General features: G+C 52.1%; 1 protein-coding gene across 4 annotated transcripts in view; it reads left to right on the top strand.

Moving 5' to 3' along the window:
- The window catches only part of NUP210 (nucleoporin 210kDa), a 120,105-nt gene extending 103,740 nt beyond the window's left edge, over positions 1 to 16,365 (top strand). For all 4 annotated transcript variants that reach the window (XM_014533634.1, XM_014533633.1, XM_005886617.2 and 1 more), the window contains exons 31-40: positions 621 to 796; positions 2,774 to 2,994; positions 5,088 to 5,224; positions 7,193 to 7,316; positions 8,904 to 9,050; positions 10,681 to 10,931; positions 11,795 to 12,011; positions 13,432 to 13,527; positions 13,608 to 13,691; positions 15,038 to 16,365. In XM_014533634.1, the coding sequence (XP_014389120.1) occupies positions 621 to 796; positions 2,774 to 2,994; positions 5,088 to 5,224; positions 7,193 to 7,316; positions 8,904 to 9,050; positions 10,681 to 10,931; positions 11,795 to 12,011; positions 13,432 to 13,527; positions 13,608 to 13,691; positions 15,038 to 15,138 (1,554 nt within the window). In that variant the 3' untranslated portion in view covers positions 15,139 to 16,365. The remainder of the gene's footprint in view (positions 1 to 620; positions 797 to 2,773; positions 2,995 to 5,087; positions 5,225 to 7,192; positions 7,317 to 8,903; positions 9,051 to 10,680; positions 10,932 to 11,794; positions 12,012 to 13,431; positions 13,528 to 13,607; positions 13,692 to 15,037) is intronic.
- Positions 16,366 to 23,955: the final 7,590 nt, after the last annotated feature.

The raw sequence follows: 23,955 nt of genomic DNA, 5'->3' as shown, positions 1-23,955 counted from the left end.
GGGAAGCTGCACCCTAGTTTCTGAGTGAGTGGAAGTGACTGACTGCTCGTGGCACCAGCTGTGTGCCAGTCACTGCACCTCTGAATGCTGTCAAAGATATCAGGCCTTTGGGGAGCCAGCTTTTGTTCAGGGTAGATTTCACCTGGAATTAGAGAAGCAAGACTGATCTTTATGGAGCTCAGGTTCTTGGGCTTCCACTCCCAAAACCCATCATTCTCGCCTTTCCCCATCGGTCCTTTCCCCGGAGCAGCTTCAGGTGTGTAGTATCTCCAGTCAACGCTGCCTCTACAACCCAAGCAGGCAGCGTTCTATTTTAAATGCCATAGAGCCTGGGCTTCTGAGGACAGAACAGTCAAAGCCCAGGATATCTTTGCAACGTGAATAATGATCTAATTTTCAAAGTCATAGATTTTAACTCTTGTGGGTTAAGTTGGCTCACTGTGTAGGGAGGTGGGAACCTCGTCACTAGGTTGGGACACTCTGGGGAGCAAGGCCTTTGCTCTTTGTTGGTCGGGCCCCCAGTCCTCCCTGAGATGGGGACCAGCTAGGGACAAGTATCTCCTTCTTGGGAGGTGGGTTTACCAACACAGTCGTTGCCATATCTGCTTATTGTCCTTCAGGTGGCTCCGGTGTCTTACCTGAGGATCTCCCTGAGCCCTGCCCTGCACACCCGGAACAATGAGGCTCTGGCTGCCCTGCCTTTGGGAATGACTGTGACCTTCACTGTCCATTTTCATGACAACTCTGGAGATGTTTTCCATGCTCACAATTCGATCCTCAACTTTGCAACTAACAGGTAGGGTGTGGGTGCTGCTCTTTTCTCATGCAAAGTTATGTCTTGATTGTACCTACATTTAATTTATAGATGTGACTGATGACAACACGAAGAAGCTAAGGGCATTGAAAGAAAAGTTTTGTTAGAGTTTCTAGGAAGAGGGGGCATGCCTCTCTCAAAGGGCCACCAGGGGAAGCACCAGGCGTGGCCCAGAGGCAGGAGGAGTGAGGGAAGTGTGGTTGGGAGCCTTTGTTTGCTCTGTGGCAGGATGTTATTGGGTGGAGATGTTCTCTGATGGTCAGGAAGCAAAACACAGATGTGGGCTTTGCAGTTGGAGGGTTTATAGTAATATTTTTGTGTACCTTTGAAAGCTGGATAGCAAGGGAGGTATAGACAGCCCTGTCCATGTCTAGGCCCTGTAACCCGTGGATGCACATCACCAATTATAGACTCACAAAAGTTGGTCAGAGCAAATGAGGCACACGCCTTCGGGTGCTCGGGTGTTCCCTGGCTGCAGGCTGTGTGCAGGCTCTTCTACTGACATCTCGTTCTTCACTGTGGCCCATTGCTGAGACCCAGAGAGGTCACAGAGCCAGGAAGTGAGGCTTGAATACCAGCTCCAAGTGCAATTCTTTTTGGATGACTCTTCTGAAATACAACTGCAGCCTCAGGCCTAATGTGAGGAGAGAGGGGGTGGCCTCAGTCTAGGCCTACTAAAACTCCTGAGTCCGTGGGAGAGGTGGTTCTCAAGTGTGGTCCCCAGATCAGCATCATCAGCATCATTGGAGAACTCTTAGAAATGACACTGCCAGGGCCCAACGATCTCTATTTTAATGAGGCTTCTATGAGACTAAAGGTTGAGCACTACGGCCCAGGGGGATGCAGTCCCAGCTCAGAGGAGGAGAGAGAAGCATCAGACCAAGAGGGTGGAATAGGCCTGGGGAGTTCTAGGCAGCACTGGGGTGGGGGCACGGAAGACAGTCCAGGTTCTGATGACCATTGCAGCCCGGCCTTTCCAGGCGCCCTGGAACAGATGTGTCCCCTATTGCTAAGACACCCAATGCCAGACGCTGGAGGTATGGCATGGTCAGAAAACCTGGGTTTAGAGTGAGACCTGGTTCTAGCCCAGCTCTGCTCTTTATAGGCCTGTGAGCTTGGGCAAGGCAGGTCACCTCTCCAGACCTCTGTTTTCACACCTGTCAAGAGGGGAACGTGGCAACTGAGGCTGTGGGTGTGAGGGCCTCTGCCAGCTGTGGAGTTTTGTGCACACAATATGGACATCTGTCAGTCTGGGGTGCAGGCTGCCTTGTAGGAGGTGGAGCTGGGTGTGGCAGCCCCTCGATACAATGCAGAAGCTACACTGGCCCTTGTGTAGTAGGAGCCTCTAAGAGAGCAGTCAGGGTTCAGGAGTCAGAAGGTGTGGTGGAAGGAAGTGATGAAGCCAGGGACCCTAACCCACAGCCTCCCAGTCCAAGCCTTCACACTGGACAACACTGGCCGGTGTGGATCGAACTGTTGCCAGGCACTAGTCTGAGCACCTCTAGCTGCTGATCTAGTTTGGTGCTCACACCATGCCTGTGACAAGGGTTCATTCTTATACTTATCTTACAGATGAGAGTGCAGAGGCTACTTTACTTGTTCAGGCTACACCGCAAAGGGCAGTCTGTGCCTCCCCAGGACATGCCCACTTCCTGTTGACAGCACTCTGCAGGCCAATTTTCTCTCGGGGCCTCTCCTTTTCCTTCTGTAGTGTGGGTGGCGATGCAGCCGCTCCTGGCTAAGGCTGCGGGTTCCTCCAGAAGATGAGGTGAGGGCAGGCTTGTTGGGCCTGTGGTGCTTTCTTACCTGGAGCACCTGCTAGGTGGCCGTGCATTGGAGTGACATCTGGGCTGTTGCTCAGCAAAAAGTATTGCCCAGCAGAGGACTGATGCTGCATTTCTCCCTCAAGTCAGGGCTGTTTCCTGACACTGAGAGCCCTCATATTCCTTCTGTGCCTAGGGACGAGTTTGTGCAAATCGGGAAGGGCACAACCAACAACACCTGCATCCTTCGCACTGTCAGCGTGGGCCTGACGCTGCTCAGTGTGTGGGACACGGAGCACGCAGGCCTCTTCGACTTTGTCCCATTGCCTGTCCTACACGCCATCTCTCCGGAGCTGTCTGGAGCGGTGGTGGTGGGGGACATCCTCTGTCTGGCCACTGTTCTGGTCAGCCTAGAAGGTAAGAGAGACACTGGCTGAAGGCACCCTCCCTTGTGAGACACGGCCCCTCAAAAAGATGGGAGTGGTCTCCCTGGGAGGTGCTCAGCTTCCTGCTGTGGGAGACGTACATGTAGAATCCGGATGATGCTCTAGAACAGGAGTCAGAAGACTGCCACCTTGGGCCACAGCCAGCCTGTTGCCTGTTTTTTGCAAATAAAATTTTATTGGAACTCAGCAACACCCATTCATTTACTTGTCAATAGCCATTTTCACCCAACTTTCAGTTTGGATGGTGGCATAGGAGACCTTTGGGCACACACAGCCCCAAATATATGGCCCTTTGCCACCCCTGCCCTGAAGCAACCCTGTCCAGGAGTATTCTGCCAACATGGAAGCGCCCTGTGTCTACACTGTCTGACACAATAGCCACTAGCAGGTAAACACTTGAAATGCAACTAATGCAGCTGAGGAACTGAACGTTTCGTTTGGTTTTATGCTGGCAGCTATCATGTGGCCAGCATGCCTCTGTAAGGAAACCTAAGCAAAGAATAGCTATTGGGCCAGTTTAGTGACTTCCAAATTTCAGTCCTTCCCATGCCACCTGTACATCTATGAACTACATGTACAATTATTGATTAAATTTTTTTCAAATTGGCTATTTTTTTTTACCTAATTAAATTCCTTTTAAAAGGAAGGTAAACACTGCCTTTAAAGAAAAGCAAATATAAGTTGCCATAAATAGACTGTGGTTGTTCAGTTTTTAATTTTATCCTATATAATAAAAGCCTAATATGCAAATTGACCAAACGGCAGATTGACCAGCGGGATGACCAGTTGCTATGACGTGCACTGACCACAAGGGGGAGACACTCAACGCAGGAGCTGCCCCCAGCTCGCAGGCCCCAGGCCAAGCAAGGTGGGGTGCCAGCAGGGGCCCCCAATAGCCCCACCGGTTGCCCCGCAGAGGGAGGTGACCAGCAGCAGGGGGCAGGGCTGGTGAGCAGGCGGCGCCAGGCCAGCCAACGTGGGTGCCAGTGAGGGCCCGTTGATCGCCCCATCGGTCACCCCACAGATCGGCCCTGATCATCGGCCAGGCCTAGGGACCCTACCCGTGCATCACACCCTGGAGCCCTCCTGTGGTCCCTCCCTGACTGGCCAACCCCCCGCATCCCTCCCCAGCTCCGATCGTGCACCAGTGGGGTCCCTCGGCCTGGCCTGCGGGATCAGGCTGAAACTGGCTCTCTGACATCCCCAAGGGGTCTGGATTGCGAGAGGGTGCAGGCCAGGCCGAGGGACCCCACTGGTGCACGATCGGAGCTGGGGAGGGATGCGGGGGGTTGGCCAGTCAGGGAGGGACCACAGGAGGGCTCCAGGGTGTGTCCGGCCTGTCTCGCTCAGTCCTGATCGGCTGGACCCTAGCAGCAAGCTGACCTACCGGTCAGAGCGTCTACCCCATGGTGGTCAGTGCACATCATAGTGACTGGTCAACCAGTCGACTGTCTGCCCCCTGGTGGTCAGTGCACATCATAGTGAGCGATTGAGCAGCTTTAGCATATCATTAGCATATTACACTTTGATTGGTTGAACAGACGACTGGACACTTAGCATATTAGGCTTTTATTATATAGGATGTAATTAACTTTTAATTAAGAAATACTGTCTGGTGACAGTTCTGAGCCTGACACCTGCTTTATTTGGTCAAAAAGGACTAATAAATAATGGGGGCCAGGGACAGTGCTGTGGGGAAGAGCATGTAGAGGGTGGGGCCAGCACCCAGGTCATCTCAGGATGGGGGAATGACTGAGAGACAAGCAGGGAGGGGTTGGGGGTGGGAGGGGCCGGAGGATCCTTCTTGGCAGGGCTACAGTTGTGCAATATGCAGGTATGGTAGAACTTGCTGGTGGTTCCAGGTGGCTGCAGCCAGGAACATGAGGGGAGTGGGTGAGCCAGGCTGCAGAGGCAGGCAGAGCACAGTTTCTATCCTGAGGGAGATGAGATGTGAGTGTGGGGGCAGGACAGCGTGAAGACTGGCACAATCACCAGGTGAGGTGGGGTTTGGTAGGTGTGTCAGATGTGGGAAAGATAGGTGACACCTGGGGCTTTCTCCCCCAGGTCTCTCTGGAACCTGGAGCTCCTCGGACAACAGCATCCTCCACATAGACCCCAAGACAGGAGTGGCCGTTGCCCGGGATGCAGGATCCGTGACGGTTTACTACGAGGTTGCTGGGCACCTGAGGACCTACAAGGAGGTGGGTTTCAGGACACACATGACTCAGTGGCCCCAGAGGCATAGCTGAACTTCTTGGGGTAAAACTTTCAGTTTTTGGTACTGAATGATTCCCTTTTCTCTAAGAAATAACTGTCAGTGCCTTGGGAGGCAGTCAAGCTCTGGGAGTGATAAGTCTGGGGTCTGCCACCCACTTACTTCTGGGATTGGGACAAGTGTCCTTTCATTTCCGGCCTCTGTCTCCCTATTTTCAAATTGTGTGATGATAAGAGGCGATCTCCTAGGGTTGGTCCATCTATTTGATTCACGCTATGCCTGGAAGGGCAGGAATGCCCTGTATGGGCGTTTCTTGGGCATTGTGGCTGTGGGCAGGCCAGCCTAGCGATTTGGCATCACTGGCAAAGTTAAACCTTCTCCAACAAGTGACCTTTTGAGTCTTTCTGGAGGCAAACAAAACTGCTCTCTCTTCTGTTTATCTCCAGTTGAGAATGAATCAGTGAGCACGTCTGGTTGCACCCCAGTGTATCCCTAGAGCCAGCCTGCCTGTATGGACTCCAGCAACATCACCCAGGAGCTTGCACGTTAGTGCTGCAACTCTGCAGTTTGGGCCAACTGGGTGCAGGGAGAAGCACCTGGGGACTAATAAAGCCGTGCTCTCCTGGAATGAGCTACTTAGAGTGGTCAAGGGCGGGACCTGGGGAAGGAAGGCTGACAGAGAGAGCATGGCATAGGCAAAGGTGTGCAGGGTTCAAGAGCCCAGTCCTGGTGGCTGGAATATAGGATGTGGGGGAATGGAGGCTTGCATTGGGATTAGATCATGAACTGCATTAATTTCAGGTAGTTAGTTCCATGGAGTGGTTAAGTGTGTAGGCTCTGGGGCCGGGCTGCCTGAGTTTAAATCCCAGCTGGACCACCCGCTGAGAGGCTGTGTGGCCTTGGATAAGTTATTTAATCTCCCTGTGCCTTGGTTTTCTTATTTGTAAAATGGGGATGCAGAATAATGAGTTAGCATGTGGGAAGCACTAAGAATGGTATTCAGCACGTAGCAAATGCTCAGTAGGTATTAGTTGTACTGTTCCAGGGTAAAGGGGTTGAAGCTTATACTAGATGCAGTAGGGGTTCATCAGGGAATTTTTAATCAAAGAGTGACATGGATCAGCAGTAAGTGTTGGAACAATCACCTGGTGCCCAGCAGAGTCTAAGAGCCCAAGAGAGGAGGAGTAGCTGCAGAGTAAGCAGCCAGGAGACCAAAGATGGGCCCTCAGCTGGCACCATTGTGTGGGCAGAAACTAAGATGACTTTAGAAGAGATTCAGGAGGTAGGGTCATCAAAGTTTGGTGACTATTTAGAAGTAGGGGATGAGGGAGAAGGGGGCCTTGGGGATGACTCCCCAGGGTCTGGCTTGGGTGATGAGGTAGATGGTCCTTTGCTGTGAGAGGGGAGCATAGAAGGGGAGGCCAGTTGGGGGAAGATGATGAGTGACTTTGGGGCATGATGAGTTTGAGCTCTTCCAGGAGGGGCTTGGGGGGCGGTGGATGCAGCTGGGTGTGTGTGTCTGGAGCTCCAGGGCAAAAAGCTGGAAATAGGGGTGGGGCTTACGGCACAGTGATGGTCTTGAAGACTTGGATGTGGGTGGGAACAGGCAGGGCACACCAGAGCAACAGGGGAATGGGGCCAAGGCCCTGGCCCTGTCTGCAAAGTGCTGAAAGATTAATTAACCAAATTGATGAACAGAGAAGTGATGATACCTGTCACAGGAGCCAAAATCCACAGCCCATACCAGACCGATGACCATTTCAGGCCTGCTCTTCAGCTCCCTGCTCCTGTTCAATGGGAGAGCACTGGGCTATGGAGTCTGACCTGTTCCAGCACATAATTTAAGCTTTGAGCCTCGGTTTTATCACCTGTGAAATGGGCAGTCCCTGCATCCCAGGCCACAAGTTGAGATAAAAACACAGCACTCAGTGAAGTTCCCTTGGCTTCCTTCTAGCTAGTGATTGGCGTCCCTCAAAGGATTCAAGCCCATCGCATCCACCCTGTCCAGACCAGCTTCCAGGAGGTCACAACCTTCAAAGTGATGGTCACCGTGGGAGACAGAAGCTCTAACCTGAGAGGTAGAGAGTGAGTGGGACTCGGGCAGTCTGGGTAGGGAACTTGCCAGACTCCAGGAGCGGGAAGGGGGCTTCTTATGCCCCTCTAATGGGTTTTGTGTGCTTTTCCTACTCAAGTGTTCTCCAGAGAGAACACTTAACCCCAGATGCCTGCTCCTTTCAGCATTTTAGAAATTCGAGTGATCCACAAGCAGAAGTTGTGAAAGCAATCTTCCCAAAAGAGCCTGGCCCCCAGAAACTGTGTTTCTTAGCTGGAAATTCGACTTCAGCCCTAGGGCAGCAGATACAGAAAGCCACACTGACCACCACGAATCCCAGAAAGGAATGGCTTAGCAGGCCTCATTGCAGACGTGGCGTTTTGTGATTACCTGTCCCAAGTCATACACAGAACATCCAATCCCATCCCCTGCCCATGAAAGCTCTGGACAGCAGCTTCCAGAAATAAATACATCAATTAAGGCTTTTTAAAAAAAACCTCACTGGTGGAATTAATCAGAACTGTTTTTGTTCTAATTAATGAGGCAGCTTTATTGCATCACAGTCCTCTCTTCCTACCTCAGTGCCAGTGAGCAAAGGGGAACTGTTGCCCTCCTGATGTCCAGATATCAATTGCCCATTTTCCCCACTGACAGGAACAGACATGCGTTAGCAGGCCTGACCCACCCACATCCCATTCCCCTAGACCAGCCGTGGGCAAACTACGGCCCGCAGGCCGCATCCGGCCCGTTTGAAATGAATAAAACTAAAAAAAAAAAAAAAAGACCGTACCCTTTTATGTAATGATGTTTACTTTGAATTTATATTAGTTCACACAAACACTCCATCCATGCTTTTGTTCCGGCCCTCCGGTCCAGTTTAAGAACCCATTGTGGCCCTTGAGTCAAAAAGTTTGCCCATCCCTGCCCTAGACCCAAGCTCTAGAACAAATGCTGAAATTCTGATCTGAAATTGCCTGAGATTCAGAATGATCCCTATCTTCTGTAAAACTTGTCCTTCGCTTTTATAAACCATGACACCTAATAATCCTAAATAATGCCTTTACAGAACTTTTTTTAAAAATATATTTTATTGATTTTTTACAGAGAGGAAGGGAGAGAGATAGAGAGTTAGAAACATCGATGAGAGAGAAACATTGATCAGCTGCCTCCTGCCCACTCCCCACTGGGAATGTGTCCGCAACCAAGGTACATGCCCTTGACCGGAATCAAACCTGGGACCCTTCAGTCTGCAGGCCGATGCTATCCACTGAGCCAAACTAGCTAGGGCCTTTACAGAACTTCTTACTGCACCTGGGGCCCTAAGCTGCACCCTGAGTCAGCTTGACCTGCAGCCCAGCGTTGGGTGATGCAGTCTGCTGTTCACCATTCTGTCACCCTTGTTCTGTCACCTTTGGAGAACCCTAGGGGCTCCTCATGGAAGGCATTTGGGGTGCAGTTGCCATTTTGTGGCCCGGCCAGCCTCCATGTGCCTGTCTGTCCCTGCTCCCTCATCTTGGGGCTCTTCAGGCAGGTGTAGAAGCCTTAATGGGCCAGATGTGGCGGTCGGCAGCCTGGCCCAGCCCAGCCCTTCTTAACCTCTCCCCATCTCTAGGTGAGTGTTCCGTGGCCCAGGTGGAGGTCATCAAGAAGCTGAGTCCGGAATCCCTCATCAGCTGCCAGGTCCAGTTCAAGCAAGACATCCTCAATGTACCGGCCTGTGATGTATTCACTGCAGAACCAGCGTTCGATGCTGCCCTAGGTAAGTCTCCAGGGGTTGAAAGTGGAAATTAACTTGCACAGAGGGTTTGCCTTCAGTGCAGTTGACTCACAATGGCTGTCTGTCCAGAGGGGCAGTCTTTCAGGAGCCCAGTTAAGGATTGATGCTGTCACTCCGGCTCTGTGGTTCATTGTGTGCTGCAGGCGAGGTGGGTGTTTCTGTGATGGGTCATGGCCATTTTCAGCAACCACCTATCCAGCAGACGGACATGGTCAAAGTTGGAAACCCTGAGCTCGATCACTTTTTGCTCTTCCCAGCTCAGAGCCTGTAAGTGCTGAGACTGCATCCCTCCATAAAATGGGGAGGGTGGCGCCTTGCTCTACCTGCAGGTCAGGGCTCTGAGAGGAGCAAGCCAGAGAGCGATGGAAGGACCTTATTGAATAGTCGAGGGCTATGCAATGTGCCATAACTAGAGCTGTGGAACTGATGACCGGCATCATAGACAGGAGTGGCTGCCTGCCTGAGGTGTGCTGGCCAAGACACGTCAAGCATCATCTCCTAGGTTTCAGGAAAGGGGTACCCACCTAGGATGCTGTGAGGGTTCAGGGGATAATTCCTGCTACATGCAACAAATATCCTGAGTCCTCTGTGGTAGCTGCCAGTGTTATGATGATGACTGATGATGATCAGTGAGCATTTTTTCAGTTCTTTCAAAAAATATGCAGCCCAGTCTTACCTAGGAGAAGTTAGCAGGCCATAAGCCCAGTTTGCAGCTCCCAGTGGCCTAGGGTAGGGGCTTCCTCTTCTTGCGCTCACTCTGCAACTCTATCCCTCTGGCCGCAGCACCAAAGCATCTTCAGCACCCAAGCCACTGTCTGAGAACAGGACATACATCATGAGAGCACATGCGTGTGCTAAGCTCAGGGCTTAGCACAGAGTAGGCACCCAGCAGTCCCAGTCCCTGGCTACTCAAAGACACAGCCTCAAGGAGAGTGATGTTATTGCCACTTGACCAAGAGAAACAGGGCCACCACAAAACTGACTCGCCTAGGGGTGCTTAGCTGGCATAGGCATGGGAGGACTCCTCTAGGGGCACTTGGCTGGCATGGACATTGAAGGGACCCTAACCCAGGTTCAGGTTTGAGGTTTAGGATGCTTTCCAAGGCATCGCTCAACAGTGTCTGTTCAGCTCATTATCTATCTGGGTCAGGCATGGAGGACAGGTGATACCAAATAATCCTAACTAATGCCTTTTCAGAACTTCTTTCTGCACCTGGGGCCCTAAGCTGCACCCTGAGTCAGCTTGACCTGCAGCCCAGCGCTGGGTGATGCAGTCTGCTGTTCACCCTTCTGTCACCCTTGTCTGAGCCAGGCTGGCTGGGCCCAGCTGCAGAGCTGTACCAGGTGTTCCTGCCCAGAGAGCATCAATCCAATGGGGATCTGGGTAGTAGAGGATTCTGAGACAGTGCGGGAGAGTGGTGGGCATTAAAAGGGTGTTTAACGGGCTGGAGACAGTGACGAAGGACTTCCTAGGAGGCCCTTGGAGGAGGTGACACCTCACCTGGGCTCTGAAGGATGAGTAGGAATTCTCCAGTTAAAAAAGCAGGGAAAGGGAATAGCATTAGAGCATGGGTGGGAAAAGGGACAAAGTGGAACACCCTTGTCTCCACAGGTCGGTACTTGTGCTCGGTCATGATGCACAGACTGACAGACAAGCAGCTGAAGCACCTGAGCATGAAGAAGACAGCACTGCTGGTCACGGCCTCCCTCCGGGGCAGCCACTTCTCCGGAGAACAGGTTGGGGTTGAGGTGCCCTTCAGCCCAGGACTGTACACTGACCAGGCTGAAATCCTTTTGAGCAACCACTACACCAGCTCCGAGGTCAAGGTCTTTGGTACCATGGAGATTCTGGAGAACCTGGAAGTAAGTGGCATCAACACACAAGCCTAGGGCATGAGGAAGGACCAGGAGGCAGAGAGGGCGAGGTGGTACATGGAAATCCTACATCATCTCTTTTTAAAATTAAAAATAAAAAAATGTTTAATATTCTTACCCTTTTTTCCCCATAGCACTGTTGGTCTCTATTAGTCTATATAATTGTATTGATTATTATGATTCCTGCTGGTCTTCCCCAATGAGAAGTTAAGTGTGCGAGAGCGGCACTTGGCACAGGGCCCCTAACACAGAGACGGTGCTCAGTGAACAGTTAATATATTGAATGAATTGGGTTCAATGCCCAAAGGCTGCTGACCTTGGCAGGAATAAATGTCCTAATTCATAACCTGTCACTGACTCACATACAACTGGGGACAAGTCTCTATCTCTGGGCCTCAATTTCCCCGACTGCAGCAGGTGGGAGGAGGCAGGGGGATGTGTGAGGGTGTTGGCTTCTCTGCCTGCTCCTTCTCATCTCAGGGCAGCCAACATGGCTGAGTCGAGAGAGACAGGGCTGAGTGCGTTGTTCATGGTGGGTCTGCTGAGCCCTGGGATTGGGCTCCTGGGAATCCACCATTATTTGAGCTCCAGACTACTTCCCTTGAAAGTTGTGTGTTTGGTGGGTGTTCATGTCAGTTTAGCATGTTTAAACGAGAACTTGACTGGAATTCAGTGATGAGGACCTGTCCTTTCCTTACAAACAGCTCGAGTGTCTACAGTGTGCTCTTTCCCTAGCTTGGCAGGTGGTGTGCTCTCAGGAGTGCCCAGCCTGCGGGAGCGGGGCAGGGTCCCCACCTCCAGCTTTACAGGAGCAGTGAGGTGCTTCCCTCCCATCCTGATGTCTCTCCCAGGTGAAATCGGGATCCCCAGCAGTGCTGGTCTTCGAGAAGGAGAAGTCTGTGGGGCTGCCCAGCTCTGTTACATACACAGTTGGCATCTCAGACCCTGCGGCTGGCAGCCAGGGACCTCTGTCTACTACTCTGACCTTCTCCAGTCCAATGACGAGCCAAGCTGTCACCATTCCAGTGACCGTGGCCTTTGTGATGGATCGCCGAGGGCCTGGCCCCTGTGAGTCATGGGACAATAGCTGGGACGGACCTGGGTGTGGAGAGATGGACTGGAGTTGCCCTGGGTGTTAGTGGAAACCTGAAAGAGGGGGAACTGGAGGAATAAAAATGTAGAATGTCCCACAAAGTGAAAGTCGTCCATTCAGGCGGCCATGCACACTGTGCTTCCCACAGTCCATTCTCCACACGGCGGCCAGAGGGAGCCTGTTAAAATGTGATTGGATTGCACCCCTCCTACACTCAGCATTCTGCCATGACTCCCATCTCCTTGGGAGATAAAGCCCAAGTCCCTCCAAGGTCCCCAAGGGCCTCACATGGCCTGCCCTTTTAACCCATTTATGACTCATTTCCCTTTGTGTACCCTGCTCCAGCCAGACTGACCTCCTTCCTGTTTTTGGAACATGTGCAGCTCCCAACTAGAGCCCTTGGCATTTGCTGTTTCTTCACTGTAGGATGTGTTTTTCCCCTTGGCCAAAACCCCCACCTTCTTTAAAGCTTTCCTCCAATGGCACCTTCTCCTAGAATCTGAACATCAACCCTCACTCCAAACACCGCATGCTTCCTCAGCACCGCTGCCAGCTGCCAGCCCGCGCAGTAGCTGGCGCCATTGAGTGTAGTGATTGCTGCCCGTCTCCTCCACTGGAAGTTAAGGATGTGAGGACAGCACTTAGAACAGGCCCCTCCATACAGTTAGGGTGCTCATTAGCGAACATATTTGTTAAGTCTGCACCTGTTGTGGTCCAGAGCCCATGCTGGCAGATGCCTGAAAAGCGCTCCCCCCTCCCTCTCCCAACCCCAGTAGAGAGGCATGGATCCCAACTACAGAAACAAGGGAATGTTTCTAGAGATGTGGCTGCGGATGGGGCAGCACATGGGCAGTTTCCCCTCTGCTGGGAGGAGCTGCAGGTCAAAGGGCTGCTTCAGCTAAGTCTGGAAGGATGAATGGCTGTGGGTGGGCGATGTAGTCAGAGACCCTGGGGCCACGTGCAGACTTTGGGGCAGAAGCCTCAGCTCTGAGAGCAGTGGGGTCCCTGTAAAGGGCCTTTGCCCCTGACCTCCCTCCGCTGCTGTGGTGCTAACTCACTTCTTGTCATTTTCAGCACTGCTCTGCCTTTTGGGGCAGCATGGCTGATCCTGGGCAGCCCATGCCCCCTAACTCTCCTAGACAGGCCTGTTGTACCCTCAGCTTTCCTGCTGAGCAGTGTGGGGCCTTTCCATGAGGAGGGCGTCCCAAGGAAGCCGACTGTCTGGAGGAACAGGGCGGGTCAGGCAGCCCAAGTAGAAGGGGACAGAGCACAGGGAGACAGCCCACGGACCAGACACTGCTTCTGGCCTCAAGCAGGCCCTCACCCTCTGGCCATGCACACGGACCCTCAAGGGTTCCAGGGCAATGTGCTAAGCTGTCTCTTCACTGCCCACAGATGGAGCCGGCCTCTTCCAGCACTTCCTGGATTCCTACCAAGTCATGCTCTTCACACTTTTTGCCCTGCTGGCTGGGACCGCAGTCATGATCATAGGTGAGGCAGGCCATGTATGTCCCTTGGATTGCGCCCCCATGCCCATCCTGCTCTAACCAGCCATGTATTCCGTCTTGCAGCTTACCACACGGTCTATGCCCCCCAGGAGCTCACTGCCCCACCAGCCCTGTCCCACCGAGCCAGCCCTCAGCACAGCTCCCACTGTGAGTAGCCCCCTGAAAGCCCAGGCAGTCAGAACTGGGCTGAAGAGGAGTCCTGGGGAGAAGTGGCAGTTGAGGCCCTAGACCCCATGTCTCAGCAGGCGTGGTGCTGGGCACAAAGGAAGGCAGATCTGGGAGCTCATGGGAGTGAACCGTGGGCTCCAACGCTGATCCTGGGTCCTGGGCCAGGAGAGCTTTCGCAGACAGAGCTGGGCAGGGTGGAGGGGCTGGTGGCAGGGAGCGCTGTCTCTGCAGGTGTGCACACTAGGCCTGGCTCCCGTCTGCTGGGCACTGCAGTGGACTTTAAGCTGGGGCTGGGCTGGCCGACTCAGAGACAAGGATTCTGGGTAGTCCTGATGAGGGATTTCCCAGGTGGGCAACAATGCCAAGGCCCATTCCCCTTAACAATCCCATTGTCTCTGGTGGCACTGAGGCCCTGGCAACTCTGCACAACTCCAGGGAGCACCTCTCTCTGTAAGTGGTGTCCCTGAAACTGTGCAGTGCCCACTCTGCACAGCTGTGCACGGCAGCCCTTGTCTCCTGATTCCATTCAAGGGTTCTCTCCCCCACACAGGAAATCCTGGAACTGGGTCTACCGACTGTGTCTAGGTTCACAGGCTCCGTGAAGGTTTTGTCAGGACACAGCTTTGTATATAGATGCATTTTCAGGATAGCCGGTTCCCACATACATGCTGGACTCCAGAGTCACAGTCTCCTAGGAGGCTCCTCCTAGGTCTGTGAACTAATACCTGTGAAAGGCATGGGATGGTCAACAGCTCACTAGCTTTGTAACTCGGGTAGGCTAACCAGAGGCACACAGAGGCACTCACCCTTTCTAACCACCTCTCCCCACTCACTCTCCCTGGGTGCCCTTTCTACCCATACCTCCCCCGTGCCCCGCCCCGCCATGCCTTTTCTAACCACACCTCCCCACTCACCCTCTCGGGGTGCTGGAGCCACCCCCGGGCCTTTGCATTGTCTCCCCGATACTCTGACCTTCTGCTCACCTTGGAGTCTGTTCATGCACCTTTCTCTGCACAGTCGGACAGCCCCTCCCTGCATGTACCATGAGCCAGATGCTTCTCTGCCATTCTTACACTCTGCTGGCGGTCCAGGAGGTCAGGAGTCACACTCTAGGCCTCTCTGCACATCCAGCTGCTCTCTTTCCCTCCAAGGGCCAGCTCAGCAAGCCCCCAGTGGATTCATTCTGCGCCCCAGAGGTGCCTGGGGGCACATTTAGGAGATGCCTGGGGGCACATTTAGGAGGTGCCTGGTGACCTTTGTTCAGAGAAATCTAAGGAGCGTCCCTCTCCCTGTGCTCTTGCTCACATGTCTCTCTCTTCATCCAGATTTTGCTGCTTCATCCCCGATGTCTTCTGTTGCACTGCCTCCTGGTCGCCGAGCTAGCCCTCCCTCAGGGCTGTGGAGCCCTGCCTACACCTCCCACTAGTCATCGAGCCAGGGGCAGTCCTGCAGCGCCAGCGTGGAGCAAGCCCCTGATGGTTGGTTGCCCAGCCCCGGCCCAGTCCCACTGCTCCTCTGTCCTGATTTTTAGTTTAGACTGTGCTCATTGGCTGCTGCTGATATATCGGAGTTTGTTTTACTTCAGTCTTGCAAAGGCGAGGACTTTCTGACTCATCCCTTTATGCCTGGTTGTCTAGGGTTTCTGAACAGTGCTTTCATTTTCCTAGTCTCTACAATCACTCCCTTCTCAGACTTTGAGCAGCCAGACTCTGTTTAGAAGTTGTCTATAGATGATGCTACTGCAGTGGTCTCAGGGAAAGGACTTTTGAATTACTTTTTTATTTGGGGGCTTTTTTCCCCTGTGGAAATTGCTTTTCCCCTGATCCAGCTCCTGCTAGGAAATGAGGGAAGTGAATGACAGGTGCCCATGCCTGCCCCGTTTACTGCACAAGAAGCCTCAGGACCGCAGCGAGTGGGACCCTGAGCCCACTCAGCCTCACTGAAGTGCTGAGACACAGCAGGGAGTACCAGCCAGGCTGCTTTTGGCCCCTCTTTGGGCCACTGTGAATAGACTTCTGGCCTTTGTGTTTCTTTGTTTCCTGACCTGTGGAAACATCTGGAGTCAGCCTCGCCCCCTGGGGATGTCCAAGCTCTCTGTCCGCACAGGAACCTTGGAATCATCGTGAAGAAATGTCCTTGGAGTCAGGAATCTTTGTGTTCTTTTGGAGAAGCCTCCATATTCCCACGCACAAAGACCCAGTGTTATTTGTCCCTCCTTTTGTATGACAGTCACACCTCAGCAGATCTGAGCCGCTACAGTCACACCTCAGCAGATCCGAGCCTCTGTCCTACCAGCAGGTCTCCAGGCAGCTCCCCAGCAGGTGCAGCCCAGCCGGACCAGTGAGGGGCAGGGAGAAGACAATGGGGAAAGTCCTCCCTCCTTCCCACTCCTCACTCCCTCTGCCCTGCACCAGGTAGACCTAGAGACACACCCCAGGGCCAGTCTCACGTGGGCGCTGTGTGTGGGGTCTGGTTTGACTCTGAGATGCAGTGTGAATCCACTTCGGTCCTTTGGGGTTGTTCTGTGATTTTGTAAAGCTGGAGACAGGAAGAATTGTGCCTTGCATATTACTTGAGCTTAAACTGACAACTTGGATGTAAACAGGTTTATTTCTACTTGGTTTATTTAATAAAGCTCTGTATAATTTCTTAAGAGGTGTGTGATCATTGCCGGGATTACATGAGTCCTGCCTGGAAGTGGCCCAGGCCCTGGTGACTGCTTCTGGTTACGTGGGTTTGGGAAGAAGCTCTGTTTTGCTGCCCTTGAGCCTCCTGCGCTACATCTCCCTTCTCTGGCTGGCCACCAAAGCCTCCCTTCCACCTCCGAGGGACCAGCCAGTGGCCAGGGCTGGTGGCCATGGTGTCTTCCCACAACTGCCAGTCCAGGGCCCCCATAGGTGTCTTCCTTGTAGGACCTCATGGCAGCCCTGCCCACACATCTGCATGTTACCGATTGCCAGCTCAGCCTTCTCTCCCCAGCACCTTTCCCTCTGCCAGCTATTCCTTTCTCCCTGCCACTCTGGCTTCCAGCCCATTCTCCTGTAAGGCTGATCTTCCCAGGGTCACCAGCACCTCTACTCAGCCAGTCCTCTCACTGACCTCTAGTCTGGACACTTCCCTGTTAACTCCCTGCCTTGTGGGCAACTCCTCATCTGCTGCCCCACTTTACCTCCCCACACCCTCACCCTCTGGCTGTTGGATTGCTCATGTCCCTCAGGGTTAGTCCTCTGCCAGCCCTTCCCCACCAACCCCAACTCAGGCCCCTAGAGCGCCCATCTGCCATCACAGAGCACTCACACAGACGTCCGAGAGCCCTGAGGGGCAGGTCACAGGCATGGGAACAGATTCGGAGAGAAATGAGATAGCTGCCCAAGATCGCAAGCCACCCCAAGGTTCCTCTGGTGGAGACCAGATGTCCCCAACGTCACTTCCTTTCCTTCCTTAGGATCCAAAACTCTGACTAAGTAGGACAGAGAGCAGCCAGCATGCACAGAAACCACCATGCCACTATGTTTTGGGAAGAGAATGAGCAGCAGTGTCCCGTGCAGCTCACAAAATGGTCTCCCAAAGGAAGGTGGTACACTCCTCATCTCGGCATCCCTTCCCCTGGCTGAGCAGACCTGGTGGGGTTTCCATGTAGCAAGGACAGTAGAGTCGCTGGGCCATTGTAACCGTGAAGCCTGTATCCCAACCCAGGACTGCCTCCCTTGACACTCATTGGCTCCATGATCAAGTGGGCCTTCATTAACAGCCTAACCTAATTCCTCTCATTCAATGGCAGCACCTAAATGCAAGCCCAGATGGCCCAGCCCTCTGTGCTGGGGGCCCCACTCCTGTAGGCCACACCCACATATCCAGTCATCTCCTGACCAGAGCTCTCCTTTCACCACCATGGACGCACTTGCTCCTGCACTACTGAGATCCCCTCCTCAGGTCTTCCTCGACCCGTTCGCTGCATCCAGCCAGTCTCCAAGTTCCCATGAATCCTTGTCTCCTCATCTTTCTGGCTTCCCATGGCTCTCTTCTCAGTCCAGGGACACTCCCTGATGGAGGAGGTCATGGCCTCCCCACTGGCCTCCCTGCCCCAGCCTCTCCTCATTTCAACTACCCTCTTATCCCCTGCCGTACTGCTGGCAGATCTGATTGTTGCACCTCCCTTAAACTCACCACATCCCTTCCTGGGTGTGGCCCCTTCAGGCCTAACTGTCCCAGCTTCTTTGTACACACCCCATAAAGTACCATTTCCCAAATAGGCTCTGCTTTCCTCACCTCTGCTCTTTGTACTCAGGTGGAAACTGCCCTCCTGGACCAATCCATCCTCCCCACCCCCAATCCATCCTCCCCACCTCTCACTCAGCTGGCTTTGAGATCAGACAGAGCTGGGGTCAGTTCTTGGATCCACCTTTCCCTCCTGTGCAGTCCTGTTCTGGTCTCTTACCCACAGTGGGATTTGTTTTTCTCCTCTGTGAAATGGGTGCAGCAGTGCCTACAAAGTTACTGTAAAAATAAACAAGGTACCATGTGTGAGGCCTTTCATTTGGGCAGTGGATGGGTGAGTGGGGGTGTCCTCTCCGGGAGGAAGTGGCTGATCTGACTCTCAGAGGGGAAGGCAGGAGAGGCAGATAGTGAGGGAGAGGCCTCAGCACCATGTGGAAGGCTCTGTGGAGCAGGGAGGAGGCCAACCCTTGCACTGAGAGCCCTGGGAAAGGGAGATGACTGGGTGCATAAATGATTGTGTAGCTGAACAAGGTTTGGCTGCCTGCCCCAATGAAAGCCAAACTCCTGAGACAGGCGCTCTTGAGAAAGAAAGTGGTTTATTAAAGTGCCGAGCACCTGAGAAGAAGGGGGACTCTCGTCCCAAAGCCCATCTTAACATCTCAGTGCAGGCAAGGGTTCTTATCAGGAAGGAGAGGAAAAGCAGAATAAAAAAATCAGGGGGAAGAGGAGTTGAACGTTCTTTACATGTAAGTCAGCACAGTCCATTCTGATGATTATCTTGCAATAAATAGATCAAGCGGAGGTCCAGTTTTTATGGTTGAGAATCAGCAGGTCTCCCAGAGCCAGAACGTCTGGTTGCAGAGTCAGCCTCCTTCTCCAAAGCTAGTTCCTGTAATATGCTCAAAAGGTTGTTAGCAATTTATGGCAGGCGTGACAAACTGGGCCTTTGTTTTAAAGCATACAGTCTGTTCCCTGATTTGGAGAGAAACATTGTTAATTATATGTTATTTATTCAATAATATTATTTTGTTGATTAGCATAAGATTTCATATATCCTCTGTAACAACTGGGGAACAAGTGATAACTTTAGAACAAGTTAAGACTTTGTTAAGGCCTGCTCATGCTGACAAGCTAAATGCACAATCTAAAAAGCGTGGCTGGTGTGCTCAGTGGTTGAGTGTCAACCCAGGAACCAAGAGATTGCTGGTTCAATTCCTGGTCATGGCACATGCCTGGGTTGCGGGCTCGATCCCCAGTAGGGGGTGTGCAGGAGGCAGCCGGTCAATGATGTTCCTCTCTCTCATCGATATATCTATCTCACTATCCCTCTCCCTTCCTCTCTAGAAATCAACAAAACATATTTAAAAAAATAAAAAGCCCCTGTAGGCACTGTCATTGCCCTGGTCCTGGTTTCCCTGACTGGAAAGAGGAGGAAACTTTTTTCATGAGGATTCTTTGAGGACAAAATGAACTAACAGATGGAAGGTGCTGCATCCACATGTGCCGCTGTCACTGTGGGGGAAAGCTGGCACAGGGCCCGTGAGGAGAAAGAGTGTCATATAATGATGAGATGAAGAGACAGGTGAGCAGGGAGGGAGGATGCTCCTCCAGCCCCCTGGACCTCTGCTGTTATTCCCCATGCTGTGCTGCCAATCATCTGACCCCACTTCCCTCCCCAGCTGGGGTCTCCTTGAGGGTGGGAACAAGCCCGATTCTATTATGTTTCCAGGACCCGGGGCACAGAAAGATCTAGAAAGCATTCAACTGATGTCATATATTCAGCACAGCGTCTGCCTGGTGCACAGTTATGTTATGTGCCCTTGAGTCAGTTTTGACTCCTGGTGACCCCATGAATGAGTGATGTCCACAGTGTCCTGTTCTCAGCAGCCCTGCTCAGCCCCTGCAGACTCGCACCACTGGCTTCTTTCCTGGAGCCCAACCAGCTCATGCTTGGGATTCCTCTGTTCCTGCTGCCTCCTGCTTTTCCCAGCATTATTGTCTTTTCCAAAGAACCTGCCTTCTCGTAATGAGCCTGAAGCAGCTTCAGTTTTGTCATTTTTATTTCCAGCAATGCTTCAGGCTTAATTTGCTGTAGGCTCACTTGTTCATCTTTCTGGTGGTTCAGGGTATCCCATGGAGCTCTCTCCAACACCATATTTCAAATGAATCCATTTTTTCCTATCAGCCTTCTTCACTATCCAATTTTCACATCTGTATATAGTAATTGGGAATATGAGGGTGTAGGTGATTTAAGCCTTGGTCTCTAATGACACATCTTTGCTTTTGGTTATCTTTTCTAATTTTTCTATTGTTGCCCTTCTGAGCCTCAGCCTTCCATTTATTTCTTGGCTTCAGTCTCCATTTGAATTGATGACTGAACTAAGGTAAGAAAAATCTTTAAAAATTTCATACTGAGCACACAGCACTCAATAATTGTCAGCAATGCCCTCAGACAAGCCCCCTCGGTGACACAACTGGCTGCCAGGAGCCAGGAATCACATCACATCTAGACGTGGCGGCATTCATAAGAAGAGCAGAAAGTCAAGCTCTCCCTGTCCCCATCCAATGACTGAAGACTTCTTTGCTGGAAGGCTCCTTAGCAGACAGCTCCCATCATATCATAGTTGAGGTTGGCTCTCATGGCCATTTCTATCTCGTGGCTGGTGCAGGCAATGGGATGATTATGTCCATGTGTGGTAATCCTTCGGGGTTGAGTGGATGTCAAGATATTGACTCCTTCAACCTCTTTCAGCAAAAATCAAAAGGTCTGCCTAGGGTCAGCTGGTAGTGTGTGGTTTCTTGACTTCGTGCAGGAAAGATTTCACAAGACAAGTCCAGGTGACTATTAGGGTATCTTTATTAAAGCTGGGGACAGTGAAACAAGAAAGGGCTTAGGGTAGAAGAGGCAACAGGAGAGAGCCTGGGCTGGGCTGCTTTGGCTCACTGAAAAATAAAAGTCATAGTGAAAGAAATGAGCTGAGGCGGGGCTGCTAGAGCTCACAAGAAAGTCAAAGACAGGTTCAGAGGGTTAGCCCGGGAGGAGCTGCCACTCACCATTGCTGCCCTGGTTGCAAGCTTTGGGGTCCCTTAGAATTTAGGAGGTGCATGCCTGTGGGGGGATGGGAATGGGGAGGGAAAGACAAAGGCATGCTCCCAGGAGAGAGAGCACTTGCTGGGTCCTTTGTTTTGAGGGTTTTAAAGGTTGGGAACTTAGGGGAGAATTTCAATAAAATAATAATTAGCTTTCCAGGTGTGTCCTTTCAGGGTCATGGTCTCCACTGATTGGTCAGCACCAGGGCAGGGGTCATTAGTCATTGCAGCTGGTCCTGGCATCGCCCACCTGGTTTTGCTGCTTTTCTGGGACTGGAGCGGAAATACAACTGAGGCCTAGATGTTATCCCTAGAGAGGTGACCTGTCTCTGCTATAAATTGCTGGGCCAGTTTGTTCAGCGACCTGTCTCAGTTTCCCCATTCTGCTGGCCAAAGAATTTTCCTAGCTTCTTAGCATCCTGCCTCAGTCCTGGCATTTGCCCAGTTGGTTTCTCTCTGATGATGATATGTCTTCCCTTCACCTACCTTGAATGCTGTGAGCCTGACAGAGCTGGAGGACCAGATACACAGGTGAGAGGTCTGGGCTTTCTTCTCCCCAGACTCGGCCATCATTTTCAAGCACATTTGGGGATGGCAGATGCACCTGCTGCCAGAAGTAGTCAGACCTCCCCAGAAGTGCATCTACAGAACCAGGTGACACACAGCATGGTTCTGCTTTTTGTTCCCAAACTAGCTAAGCAACTTGCACTCTAAAGAGTGCCAAAACATGATTTTGGCACCATTTCGTGCTAAAAATATAGTATTGCATATGGATTTTTTTCCTCCAGAATTCCAAAATTTGTCCAAAAATTAACTCTTTGTGCCTATCTTTTGTGTGTGTGTGTGTGTGTGTGTGTGTGTGTGTGTGTAAGTGTGAGTGACATTCTGGAAATGTTATATCTCGAAGTCTGATATATCAGCTAGGAGAGATCCCAGAGCCTGGGGCATCCCAGATGGGTGGCGAGGGTCTAGTCTAATGGGAAATGCAAATAATTTTACCTCTCTGGGCCATAGTAGTTCCCTCATAACATCTGTCCTGCCCTCCCACCCAGACTGGCTCCCAGAGGGAAGCAGGTCCGTTACTTCCCCAGCCCTCACCCTCCCTGCATGCACATCCTCTTCCATGTGACTCTTCAGTGCCCCCCACTAGAGGCTGAGTATATCCCCCTCCTCACCCGCCATGAAAGTTGTGGTCATGTCACTTGCTTCAGCCACAGGATGTGGATGGAAGTCACATCGTGTCAGTTCAGAGCCTATGCTTAAAGAGGCCTCTCAAGTTTCTACTCCCCTTCCTGTGCTTCTGCCATTGACAATAAGAAAAAAGCCCAGGTGGCTGTTGGCCCAAGGAGGAGGAAAGACACCTAAAAGGACCTGAAACAATCCCTGCCCATCCCAGATCAACTGACCTACAAACCCATGACCGTGGGAATAAATGATGGGTGTGAAGAAACACTGACTTTGGAGATGGTTGTCTGGCAGTGTTATTATTTAGTAGGTGACAACGTGTTATATGGATTCCTTTCTGTCTGAACCCGTTGAAGGCACGTTTTCCATCACTTGTCACTCTTGGGTAGAGTCTGACTAACACAGTTGAGCCCTTCAGCCTACTCTCTCCTGGGCCCTGCCACACCTGCTCTTTTAGTCCATCTGCGGGGACAGGGATTCCTGGGTGGCCGTAGCAGAGGCTGGAAGGGCACTGGCACTCAGAGGCCAGGCCAGGCTTCAGGCAAGAGCCTCTGAGGAGAACAAAGGGCACAGGAGTGCTATCTGATGCAGGGCCTTCCCGTCCCTGAGCTCCGACTTCCTTTTCTTGGGAAGGGGCAGTCAGCTGCACACTTGAGGCTGCTGTGAGGGTTGATGGAAATGTGGTTCTGAAAGACTCCTTGCTCCATCGAATTACTAGTATATCCTGTACCCAAACTAAAACCATCCCCTACCAGCCTCACCCTCCATTGCCTCTCTCATGGTGGGGACCACACAAAGAAGGGTGTTGTTGAATGAATACCAGAATAGGTGCCCATGAAGGAACAAATGATAGTAGGTTTTCCTCCACCATGGGGCTCTAGTTTTCTGGAACACCCTGAGCCTTGGGCCAGTGAGGAGAAGAGCAGGGACTGGGGAGACAGGTGCAACTGAAACTCTCAAGTTCATTTCATCCCAAATGCCCCTGGGGTAGAGAAGGCTGACCCAGCCTCCCCCAAACCTGGAGGCTCTGAAGCCACCTGGATTAGGGCCAAGCAAGGGCAGCTCAGAAGAGTAGCCACCACCTCCTGCAGCCAGCCATGGTTCCCTGAGGCCAGTGTGGACGGTCAGAAGAAGCCTGGGAGCAGCGGGGGCAATCAAGGCAGCGGACATTTACTGCACTCCTCTAGTAGCTTGTGCTGAGCACTTTCCAGTCTCTAGTTTGCTTCATCCACACCTCAGCCCTACCTACAACTGGTACAGCTATTTACAGATAGGGAAACTGAGGTACACAAGGACAAGCCACCCTTCAGGCATTACACAATTGGCAAGTGGCAGAACCAAGATTAGAATGCATGCAGACTGGTGACAGGGTTTGCTGTCCACACCCATTCTTGCCTCTGCCCACCTGGAACGGGTGGCTGGGGGCACACCCTGGAGAGGAAGGCTGTGTGGGCAGGGAGCAGGGCCTGCAAACACTCCCCTCAGAGCAGCTCGCCTTTAGACTGTCTTATGGATCATTTTTCATAAGGAAAAAAATTGTAATATATAAGAGTATAAAGGATGATTTAACAACCCTCCCCCATGACTTCCACTCAGTGTAGGAACTTGTTAGCATGGTCTTTCAGACTTCCAGGCTATGGTGGTGGTGTTGTTTAAAAAAACAGATACACAACAAAACAAAAACAGATACACAAAGATATGACTTAAGTTTCATCTCACCTCTGCCTTCCATCCCTTCCCCTATGTTCTT

Source organism: Myotis brandtii, unplaced genomic scaffold (assembly GCF_000412655.1).
Source record: "Myotis brandtii unplaced genomic scaffold, ASM41265v1 scaffold995, whole genome shotgun sequence".
In the NCBI taxonomy this organism is placed as follows: domain Eukaryota; kingdom Metazoa; phylum Chordata; class Mammalia; order Chiroptera; family Vespertilionidae; genus Myotis; species Myotis brandtii.
This window is presented reverse-complemented; position numbering and strand designations above follow the sequence as displayed.